Source organism: Leptosomus discolor, chromosome Z (genome assembly GCF_034619465.1).
Source record: "Leptosomus discolor isolate bLepDis1 chromosome Z, bLepDis1.hap2, whole genome shotgun sequence".
NCBI lineage: Eukaryota > Metazoa > Chordata > Aves > Leptosomiformes > Leptosomidae > Leptosomus > Leptosomus discolor.
This window is the reverse complement of record NC_141419.1, coordinates 1,779,523-1,791,143: the sequence shown is the minus strand read 5'-3', so window position 1 is coordinate 1,791,143 and position 11,621 is coordinate 1,779,523. Positions and strand designations below refer to the sequence as shown.

Below are 11,621 nucleotides of genomic sequence, written 5' to 3'. Positions count from 1 at the left end.
CTGGTGGGTGTGCTGGAGTTGGTGGATATGCTGGAGCTGGTGGATATGCTGGAGTTGGTGGATATGCTGGAGCTGGTGGATATGCTGGAGCTGGTGGATATGCTGGAGCTGGTGGGTGTGCTGGAGCTGGTGGGTGTGCTGGAGCTGGTGGGTGTGCTGGAGCTGGAGGACTTGAAGTCCAGGAGTAGCCCCGCACTCTGCTCTTCCCGGGCCTCAAGTGCAGCTGCTGACCCCGTGTCTCCCCTCGGCAGCTCCCAGCAAGGCCACCCCAGCAGCATTGACCCGTGACAAGTCACCGGCCTTCATCAATGTCCCTCCTGGAGCCGAGTGCCGGGGGACCCCCGGCGGCTCCCTGCAGCACCCTCAGCTGCCCTGGGGACAAGCGCCGGTGGGGACCCGACCCGGCCTTTCCGAGGGCACCCAGTTCACAGCGAACACACTCAAAACACCCCTCGGGACCCTGAGCTGCCTTCAGAGGAGCCGACCCCTCCCCAGGGAAAGCAAACCCCCGAGGGGGGGGGCACCCCAGACCCCCCCGCTCGGGCTCATGGCGTCGGTGGGGCGGCAAACGGTGAAGGAAGGGCCGGGGCAGCCGCTTCCCGGGTCCGAGGGGCTCGGGGCGGGGGTGCAGGGGCTCCCACCGCCGCCCGGTGGGACCCGCCCCGGCGCTGCTGCCCCCGCCCCGCCGCCGCAGGGGCCGCCCCGGGGGAGGCGCGGCGGGAGCTCGGGGCCCCGGGGCCGGCCCGGGCGGAGCCAGCGCGGCGGCGGCGGCGGCGGCGGCGGCGGCGGAGGGGAGCGGGGCGGGGGGCGGCGGCGGCCGCGCCATGGGGGCCTGTCTCGGCGTCTGCTCCCTGCTCAGCTGCGTGAGTGCCCCGACCGGCCGGGACACCGAGAGGGAACCGGGAGGGGAGCGGGGCTGTGCCCGCGGCGAGCGCCGCAGCGGCGGGCGCGGCGCCGGAGGCGGGGGGGGGGGGGGGGAGGGTTCAGGGGAGGCCCCGGGGGGTCTGAGGGGCACCGCGGGGATGTGCCCTGGCACACCCAGGGGGGCGGAGGAGACGCGGCGGGGGGGGGGGGGGGGTGTCCAAGGGAAGCCCGGAGGGTGCGGCGCGCTGCAGCCGGGGGGGTGCAGGGGACCCCCGAGGGGATGCAGCCCTGTGTACGTGGGGGATGCAGGGGTCACCCCCGGGGGGACACAGCCCTCTGTGCCTCGGGGGATGCAGGGGACCCCGGGGGGACACAGCCCTCTGTGCCTCGGGAGATTCAGGGGACCATGGGAGGGATGCAGCCCTCTGTGCCTCGGGGGATGCAGGGCACTCCTGGGGGGATGCACCCCTCTGTGCCTTGGGGGGATTCAGGGGACTCCCGGGGGGATGCACCCCTCTGTGCCTCGGGGGATGCAGGGAACACCTGGGGGGATGCAGGGAAAACCCGGGGGGATGCACCCCTCTGTGCCTCGGGGGATGCAGGGAACACCCGGGGGGATGCAGGGAACACCCGGGGGGATGCACCCTTCTGTGCCTCAGGGGATGCAGGGAACACCCGGAGCAGGGCATCTTCCTGCACCCAGGGGTGTCCAGGGGAGACCCGGAGGGTTCACCCCAGAGAACCCTGGGGCTCATGAACGCCATGGTCGAGGGGAACGTGGAGTCTGAGGGTGCCTGGGGTGGTGCACCCCCGTGCGCCTTGGGGGTGTGGGGAGCCGGAGGAGGGATGTCTTGCTCCCCCTGGGGGAGTGGGGGGGTCCTGGCCCCCCTGCCCTGATACACGGGGGGGGGGTCCAGTCCTGCTGCACCCATGCGATGCTGAGGAGCCGGGGGTCCTGCTTGGTTCTCACTGCTGAGCCCCGAAGAAGGAGCTGGGGTGGGGGTACAGGTCTGTGGGTAAGGGAGCCCCGTGTGGGGTGCCGTGGCCTGGCACAGGGTGTGTGATTCGGGGTGCCGTGCCCGGTGACGCAGGGTGTGTGATTCGGGGTGGCGTGCCCGGTGACGCAGGGTGTGTGATTCGGGGTGCTGTGCCTGGTGACGCAGGGTGTGTGATTCGGGGTGGCGTGCCCGGTGACACAGGCGGCTGCCGACGGCCGGTGTTGCCCTTCCTGGTGTTGCCTCACCTGCGGGCGCGGGGCCAAGGCAGGGCTGGGAAACCAACCCGGGAGCCGCCGGCCTGGAAACCTGGGAACGGGGCCGGTGTCACAACCTGACCTCAAAGTTCTGGAGGTTTAACGACCGGGAGCTTTCGAAATGTCGGAGGTTTAACGAACGGGAGCTTTTGAAGTGGCAGACTGGACGGAGGGCTGTCTGCAAGGCCTCTGTCTGTACCACACGGCCAATACTTTTCCTCATGGGCAGGTATTGGAAAAGCTGGGAGTGACTCGAAAGCAGGCCTGGGGAGGTTTCTGGCCTAATTATAAATTTTTTTCCCTCAAAAAACTATTCTGGCCATGGTGACAGGATAGAGTTGCTATATAGGTTTAGTTCTCTTCCTTCCAGTGAAGCTGGTTGACTAAAAGGGTGTTTTAGCTCAATTTTGAACTGCAAGACCACAAGGAGGGGGGGGGGGGGGGGGGAACCACCCGCAAAACCAAACAAAAACCCCAATCTTTGTATTTTTTTTAATTTTTAATAAGAAAATCTGAACTAACTCCTTCTGGTCAGCCTGCATCATTTCACTCAAAGCAGCGTCGGATTGCCAGCTGTCTCTTCAGCTGTTCCCAAGTGAAACTTTGCACCACGCAAGAAAAAAATTCCCTTTTTGTGCCCCCAGCGATTTGCCAGCCCCTGCCCACCGCTGCCACGAGCGGCGCGGTCCTCTGAGCCGCCTGCCTTAGGGGACAGGGTTGGTGTTGCCGGCAGAAGCCTGCTGAAGCCAAAGCAAACCCCGGGGGCGCGTGCAGCCCTCTGGCATGGTTTGGGCACCTTGTGGGGACTGTCAGCCTCGTTGTACCACTGCAAAGCCACCTGCCGGGTGTGAGAGCCACCACCAGCCTCCCAGACCTGTGCCTGTCTGATTAACCAGCCAGCTCATTAATTTAACAGGAGGTAAAGACCGGTGGCTCGGCATTGCTTTGGGTTGACTCAGTCTGTGCCTCCCTGGGTTTGCTGGGGTGAGGGCAGCTTGCAGAAGGCGTGTTGTTGGCTTGGTGCTGCTGGGCTGGCGTGGTTGAGCCGGTGTAGTTGGGCTGGTGTAGTCGGACTGGTGTTTTTGGGGCGGTGGTGTTGCGTTTCCCTGTGTGGGACTGGGCAGACAGTGCTTGTCCGGCTCTGGCCGCGCTCTCCCAGTCACCAGGCAGGGGAGGCACAGCAGCCCTTACGCGCAAGCCGTGCTGGAGGTGAACTGGATTTAACGAGGAAGTCGACAGTGAAACTGGAGAGATTAATCTTTCATCTGCAGTGGCTGAAACCCAAGGCTTCCTCGTGCAGCAGCCACTTCCCTCGGCTGGCTTTTTCCATCCTGCTGTTTGGCTGCTGGCCACGTTCGTACTTACGGGCACCTTTGAAAGGAGGTGTATCAGAGCGTGTCCCCTGCTGCCTTAACACGGGAGGATTTTCCTTGCACTTCACCCACTTGCTTTTTAAGGAAAAAGACTGAATTCAAGAGGTGCCCGGGCAGCAGGTCGGGTTAGCGTGTGGCACAAGGGATCCGCTTCCTTTGCGAAGGAGCTTAGCGGGGGATACCCAAGAAGGGCACCGGGAGCTGTGAAAAAAGGCCTCTGGTGACACGGGACTCTCCGATTACTGCTGCACAAAGCAGGTCAGCGGGACGGGGCTGCTGTACCCCGTTCCCGTGGTTGCGAGAGGCTGTAAAACCTGAAATACAGCCGCGGAGCTTCGCCTTCTAAGAGCTGTCCTTGAAAATAAGCCTCCGGCAGGCTCCAGGGATGCTGTGGGCTCCCCAAAACCTCGTACTAGAAACTGCCTCATCCTCCTGCAGCTTTCCCAGAGGTCAGCCACAGGGTTTGGGGGCTGCACGTGGAGCGAGGGTTTCCCGTCAGCCCAGCTCCATCACGGCCCTGCGGACACCCCTTCGGCCCCCTCCACCCAGGGAAAACGTGGTGTCCAAGGCTGTGCCTCCTGCAAGTTTTTGGTGATGCTTGGATGTGGGGCTGAACCCCCAAATCCAGCAGCCTCCTGAACGACAACAAATGTCATGATTTTCCAGGCCAGTTTCAGGGATTTTGGGACGGGTGCTTTTAAGAAGTTGGCACTGAAAGGAGAGGAGCTGGAGGTATTGATGGGCTTAAAGTTAACGGTGTGCTGGGGTGCTTTGCTATGCCAGGGTAAATAATGCAGTAATTCTGCATTAAAAGGGAATTTTATTGTTGTTCTCTGTTTTGTTTTTTTTTTTTTTAAATTTAAAGGGGAAATACAGTAACACTGGCACATTTTAAATGCATTCTTACGCAAGTCATGCATTTAACGAGCCTGAAAGGAAGCAGTCTCTAATTGAAGGCCATTTTGTCCTCCTTTCAAATTGAAAACATGAAGTGGTGTCCCTTGAGCAGCTGCTGGAGAGGTGGGATGAGTGTCCCTGGGGGATGCGAGGGCTCTCTCACCCGCCCTGGCTCCCATGGGTACCGTCAGCTCAACACAGCCTCTGCTGGGGCTGGGACGTGGGGCTGGGATGTGGGTAATGAGGAATAAATTGTGAAGGAGGAGATTTTTCTCAAATAATGATGTGCTTATGTTTAAAAAAGAAATTCAAAGCCGCTGCTAGTGATTTGGGGGCATCAAAGTGATCGCTCATGAGCATCCGTGAGCATCCCTGGTGGGGGAGCTGCAGGTTTGATGTCCTGCTCACGCAGCAGCTCAACATCTGGTTTTCTGTTCTGCCACGTCCGGTTTTTGCACTAGTTTTAGCAATGAGAAATGTATATCTGAGGTGATGCTGAGTGACATTTAATTGATTGCTGGGCATAATTAGGAAGTACATAGCTGTAATAAACACTCAACATATGCACATCCCTTAATAGTGGGAGAGAACTGAACCCTTCTGCTTGCAAGTGCATCTGGGCGGCTGATGTGTCTCAAGTGCTGGAGAGGAAGAGCTGTTCAAAGGGAAGAAATGAAGTATTGAAAGCAAAATAAATCAATTAAGTTAGCTTGTAAATAGAGGGAGAGTAGTTTGCTGGGGACCAGAGGTGGTCACCGGATTTCCTAGGAAGAAGCTGCCTCTGATACAGGGGTTAAAAATGCCCAATGCTGTAAATTTTGAAGTAAGTGAATTTGGGACTGCATTTTAGCTGGAGAAGAATATTTGGGAAGTGAAGCAGTAGTATTTTAAACAAACTCCAGATATTTAATTCCTGTTAGTCTCTAGCCAATACCTGTAGCTGAAGGCTTGCCAGCACCCGCGTGGGGATTGCTCCCTGGGCTGGTGCGTGGGCCGTGGGAGGGGGGAGGCTGTGGGCTTGTGATGGCTTCAGCGAGGCATTACCAAAAAAAAAAGGAAATAGCCTGAAGTTTCCCTGTTTTAGAGGGCTTGGGGTGTATTTTGCTGTTGCGTTGCTTGGGCTGTCTGTCCCAAGAGCCCCGCTGTTCCCTCTCACACCGTGGGGAGTGGGGCAGAGCTGGGGATTTAGATTTAATTTAATTTTTGGGTCCTTTGAGGTTTTGTTTAGCCCTTTAGCCCATCTGTTTGTTTACGTGAAGTCAACGCTGGCTCCTGGTTCAGCGCCCAGGAGGACATTGCCACCTGCTTTGCCTTGATGTAAGATGTTGGTTTTACTTCCCAGCCAACCCTGATAATTCCTGAGAGTGCAGCATCTCCAATGCAAACCTGAGAGACACCTTATTCCCCTATTTTTTTCCCAAATATTTCACATGGGACCTTGTGCTTGCATGACATAGCAGATTAGTGACCCAACAGTGACAGCCCACCCCAAAAAGCTTCTTCCATTCTCTTGCCTGAAAATGCCCTATTTATTCTCCAACTTAACACTCTTTTGGGAAAATAGGAGTTTTAGGATGTGGCAGCGAGCCAGGAGATCCCAGGGCTGGTGCGGGTGATTAAGAGGCTGAAAAATCTTCCCCATCCGGATCAGGGATGCCACAGTCAGGGCTGGCCAAGTCCTGCATTCCTGCCCCGTCGTGGGCTTTAAAACCTGTTGTGCAAAACCCCTGCGGCTGTTCTTCCTCTAAGGCAGATGACTGGGGCACTCCCACACCTTGTAGGTATTAAATAGGCGGGTAAATACCCAAACTGTTGGATAAACGGGTGAGAACAGTGTATGCTGAGCAGCAAAACTCAGCCCAGCCCAGCCCAGCCCAGCCCAGCCCAGCTGGTGGGATGCCAACAGGATCTCCCTATCGCTCCTCCAGCGATGGCTTGCAGGAGGCAGGCAAGTCTAAGAATATAGTTTAACAAAAAATTCCTTTTTCTCCCTGCAAGCCTTATTCTGTGCGATCCTTGTGCAGGAAACCCTCCCCAGTGTTTTCCCAGGTAATAAGGCTGGGTTTCGTTAAGCTGGGGTTTCCCCAGTTCGCCACTCTGCACTCGGCTCTGGCACAGCAACGGGAGCCCCTGGGGCAAGGGGCTGGTGATGCTGGATTTGGGAAGCCAGGACCCGCTGCAGACTCCCAGGGATGCTGTGCCTGTTTCCTCACCTTTTGGGAGGAGGAAGGATGGCAGAACATTTTCCCCCATGACGCTGATATCGGTGTTTTCCCCATCCAGTATTAGCTTGAAAAGGCAGCCTTAAATTATTTTGCAAACTCATTTTATGTGGTAAAGAAAGGAGGCTCCTGCAGGGCAGTGCTTTGTTTTGACCGGAGCCTTTTTTTGAATGCAATTGCTGGCGAGCTAAAAAGAAGATGAGGGTGTCTCTGGGACTCTCAGTGTCATTTTCAATGACAATGTGCGCTCGAAGCCCACAAAGCCAAGCACATACGCTGGGCTGCATCAGAAGATGTGTGGCCAGCAGGTCGAGGGAGGGGATTCTGCCCTTGTGAGACCCCACCTGGGGTACTGCGTCCAGCTCTGGAGCCCCCAACACAAGAGAGACGTGGAGCTGCTGGAGCGAGCCCAGAGGAGGGCTAACGAGATGGTCAGAGGGTTGGAACACCTTTCCTACGAGGACAGGCTGAGAGAGTTCAGCCTGGAGAAGAGAAGGCTCTGAGGGGCCTTATAGTGGCCTTTCAGTACCTGAAGGGGGCTGCAGGAAAGGTGGGGAGGGGCTCTTGATCAGGGAGGGTAGGGATAGAACGAGGGGTGACGGTTTCAAACTGAAAGAGGGGAGATTGAGATGAGATATTAGGAAGAAATTCTTCCCTGTGAGGGCGGTGAGGCCCTGGCCCAGGCTGCCCAGAGCAGCCGTGGCTGCCCCCTCCCTGGCAGGGCTCAAGGCCAGGCTGGATGGGGCTGGGAGCGACCTGCTCTGGTGGGAGGTGTCCCTGCCCAGGGCAGGGGGGTGGGACTGGATGGTCTTTAAGGTCCTTTCCAGCCCAAACCGTTCTGTGATTCTATGATTTTCCAAGTTGGCTGGTTATTGCAGTGAACCCGTTCCTGCGGCTCTTTAGGTTTGCAGCAACATTTGGGGGGGATTTGGGGCCATTTCCACGCGGTCCCGCAGGGGTTGTGGTGCTGGCTGGCGAGAAGCTCTAAGCCAAGCCCCTGGCGCAGCGGTGTGGATTCCTGGGCAGATCTTACAGTTCGACCTGGGCACGTGTTTTGGGGCCAGTTTCGATCCCTCTGACACGGGGACGTTGTCGCTGCAGGTGTCCTGTCTCTGCGGCTCCGCGCCATGCCTTCTCTGTGGCTGCTGCCCCTCGGCCAAGAACTCCACCGTCTCCCGCCTCCTCTTCACCTTCTTCCTCTTCCTTGGCACCCTTGTGTCCATCATTATGATAATCCCTGGCGTGGAGAAGGAGCTGCACAAGGTAAATAAGTCCTGGAGGTCACAGGGCTTGGTCACTGCAGGGAAGAGGTTTAGCTCGTGGTGGCTATGTGAGGCTGAATCAGAAAGGGAATTTTTGGGGCATGATGTTGCTTCTGTTCCTTTTTTTCTGAGCATCTCACTGGGAGAGGGTGTTACTAACCCTGGTTTTCCACAGAGGGGAAAATGCAGTGGGGTAATTTCATGCGTTGTCTGGTCTCCCAGGGAAGTTTCCAACAGCCCGTTTTTGGGGTTCAACTGGCCAAGTGACTTACAGGTCGTGGAGGGGGGGACTTCAGATGCAGAGAGCTGAGGTCTGCCCATTGAGCCAACGCGAAGGCTGGGCCAGGCTTTTTGGGAAGTGCTGTTTTCATCCCAGCTTTCCACTGCCCTGCAGGGTGGCTTTAGCTGTGTCACCCCACCGCTGTCCCCAAGCAGGCCAACCGCTCGCTTTAGGGGTGGCCTTGGAGCACCCCTGGGCTGGCCCACCTTTGATGGCGGCAGGGCTCGCGGTGGGTGCGGGCTGCCGGGGTGATGCTCTCCCTCCTGTTGCCTTTGCAGCTCCCCGGCTTCTGTGAAGGCAGCGGGTCAGTCCTGGGGGTCCAGACCCACGTCGACTGCGGCAGCTTCCTGGGCCACAAAGCCGTGTACCGCATGGGCTTCGCCATGGCCGCCTTCTTCTTCCTCTTCGCTGCCATCATGGTGTGTGTACGCAGCAGCAAGGACCCGCGAGCCGCCGTGCAGAACGGGTGAGCGTTCGTCCCTGGGTGGGGGGGTGCTGGTGGGGGGCAGACCGCCCCCCCCCCTCCTTTCCCCGCTGGGTTCCCACTTGCAGCCTCTTCTCTCCTCCCGCAGCTTCTGGTTCTTCAAGTTCCTGGTGCTGGTGGGGATCACGGTAGGGGCCTTCTACATCCCCGACGGTGCCTTCACCTCAGGTGAGGAGCTGCCCGCGCTGTCCTCTGGTTAGGGTTAGCCCTCAGCACAGGACCGAACCTGGGGCTGGAGTCGGCGTCCCCGCTGCCGCCTGCCCCTGCCAAATTCCCCTTATCCCTGCTCTGAACTGGTTTGTCTCTTCCCCTCCTCAAGTCTGGTTTTACATTGGTGTGGTTGGCTCCTTCCTCTTCATCCTCATCCAGCTCGTTCTCCTCATCGACTTCGCCCACTCCTGGAGCCAGCTGTGGCTGCGCAACGCGGGCGAGAGCAACGCCAAGGGCTGGTACGCAGGTCGGTACGGCTGAGGGATGGGGGTGCTCGTCCTGGGGGTGGGTGACACTGAGCTGGTGGGGACTGGGGGCTCTGCTCCAGCCTCTTTCCTTTCTGCTGTCTCCCCCAGCCCTTTGCGTCGTCACCTTCATCTTCTACGCCACCTCCATTGCGGCCGTAGCGCTGCTCTACGTCTATTACACCAAGCCCGAGGGTTGCACGGAGGGCAAGGTCCTCATCAGCATCAACCTCATCCTCTGCCTCATTGTCTCGGCCGTGTCCATCCTGCCCAAGATCCAGGTGAGGTGGTGGTGAGGGGCACCTGGGAGGCTGGTGGCCGTGTCACCGCAGGGTACAGGACCAGCCCTGAGCACCCACCCTTGCGTTTGCAGGATGCTCAGCCGCACTCGGGGCTGCTGCAGGCGTCCCTCATCACCCTCTACACCATCTATGTCACCTGGTCCGCCCTGGCCAACGTACCAAGTAAGCAGGACGCGGCCTCGGGTTCTGGAGGGGGAGAGCAAGGGCAGGACCACACACTGGGGTGGGTGCTTTGCCCCCCTGGGTCTCTGGGGGCTGGGGAAAGGTGCTGAACCCCCTGCGTGTCCCCCCCCAGCGCAGACCTGTAACCCCACGCTGCTGGTGAGGAACAGCACTGTCTCCGTGATGGCCACCCAGCCGCTGACAACCTGGTGGGATGCCCCGAGCATCGTGGGGCTGATCATCTTCATCCTCTGCACCCTCTTCATCAGGTGAGGACGTGGCTCGTGGCCCTGGGGACGGCACTGTCCCTCTGCCTGCCCAGAGCAGAGGCATCGGGAGGTTTTTAGGGAAAGGTGATGCTGGAGGAGAGGTCACAGCTTGGTCCGGGGTTTTTGTCCCCGATTACCTCTTGCAGAGCCATCCCGGTGCCCAGGGATGCAGGCTATGGGGTTGTGGGCGCAGCTTTTAGGGTTGCATCCCCCAAAACTGCCCTGCCTGTCCTGGGGACATCCCTGCAGGGCATCCAGAGGCGGGTGGGCATGGGGGGCGGGGGGGGGCAGCGGACAGGCAGCCCTGAGCCTGCCGTCCCTCTGCTCGCAGCGTCCGCTCCTCGGACCACCCGCAGGTCAACAAGCTGATGCTGACGGAGGAGAGCGCGGCCGGGGCAGGCGGCGAGGCGGCGGCGGCGGAGAGCGGGCCGCACCGCGCCTACGACAACGAGCAGGACGGCGTGTCCTACAACTACACCTTCTTCCACCTCTGCCTCCTCCTCGCGGCTCTCTACATCATGATGACCCTCACCAACTGGTACAGGTGGGCAGAGCGCCCGTGGGGACCGGGGAGTTGTCCCCTTTCCTCGGCGGCCACTTCTCCCGGTGCCCTCCCTGCTGTTGTGCTGGGCAGAGCTCTCTGCTGGGATGCGCCCGTGTGCGAGCCCGCTTGAAACGCGCGCTAATCAGCGCTAATTGGTTTTAGGTAGCGCAGGGCTGCCTGTGGCAGGTTGTGCCTGCGCTCGCCAGCTCCTCGGCCGCAGCCCGGCGTCCCTCGGGATGTGGGGGGAGCAGCGACCCAGCCCCTGGGGGGGCTGTTGGCTGCGGCACTGGGGTCGCATCCCCCGGGGGAGCTGCGTGGGTGCGGGCACGGGGCTCCTCTCCTCCACGCTCCTCGCACCGCACCCGCGGCTCGCTGCCCGCAGCCGCCGTCCCTCCCCAGCGTGGCTGCTGCTCGGGGTGCGCAGAGGAGTGCCACCCCATTGCAGCACGGTGACGGGTGCCACCCCTGTTTGGTGTTTCAGGCCGGACGAGAGCTTGCGGGTGCTGACGAGCCCCTGGACGGCCGTGTGGGTGAAGATCTGCTCCAGCTGGGCCGGGCTCCTGCTCTACCTCTGGACCTTGGTGGCTCCGCTGGTGCTGCCGGACCGGGACTTCAGCTAAGGTGGCCCTGGGCATCCTGCCGCCGGGTGGGAGCCATCGTGGCCTTGTCCCTCGAGGTGGGGGACAGCCCCAGCTCTGCCTTAGCCTCAGGTTCTGCACGCAGGAGCGGTTCTGCTGGGTGGTGCCTTCTTGCAGGTCTTCTGGTTTAATTTGAAAGGGATGAAGTGCCAAGCAGGGAAAATCAGCAAGGGCTGAGAAAGACTTGATGTTTTTAAGGCTCTTACCAGCTCCGTGTTTGTCTAGTGCCTTTGGTGGTGCCTCCATACTCTCTTCTTCTAGTGGAGACTTTGCCTTGGTTTTCACCAGCTGCTGACATCTCGCTTGGTGCCCCAGGACCGCGGTGCCTTTTGGAGGGGCTGTGGGGACCGGCCGTCTGCCAGGACCCAGGACCCAGCCAGTGTGGCCTCCCCAAAGAGCCTGGAGGACAACCAGTATCGGGGGTTTGTGGATGGCGGCAGATGTCCCACTGCATCCCCCCAGCCTCGATGGTGGCCCCAGCTCCTTGAGGGCTCTCCTGCCCGGTGGTCCCCGTGGGAGGACGGGTCCCCGGTCCTCGCTGGAGCACAGGTTGGGTTTCCCGCCGGCTGCGCTGGCCTGGCCCCAGCACTTTGCCTCGTTCGTAGAGTCTCGTTTGG

General features: G+C 60.0%; 1 protein-coding gene across 1 annotated transcript; it reads left to right on the top strand.

The window, feature by feature from the left end:
* The first annotated feature begins 824 nt into the window (after nt 1-824).
* SERINC2 (serine incorporator 2) lies at nt 825-10,986 on the top strand. The gene is made up of 10 exons (XM_086479478.1): nt 825-863; nt 7,710-7,871; nt 8,429-8,616; nt 8,723-8,802; nt 8,954-9,091; nt 9,201-9,370; nt 9,463-9,553; nt 9,687-9,822; nt 10,154-10,366; nt 10,848-10,986. The coding sequence occupies exons 1-10, from the start codon at nt 825-827 to the stop codon at nt 10,984-10,986; spliced, it is 1,356 nt and encodes a 451-aa protein (XP_086335604.1).
* The last annotated feature ends 635 nt before the right edge of the window (nt 10,987-11,621 follow it).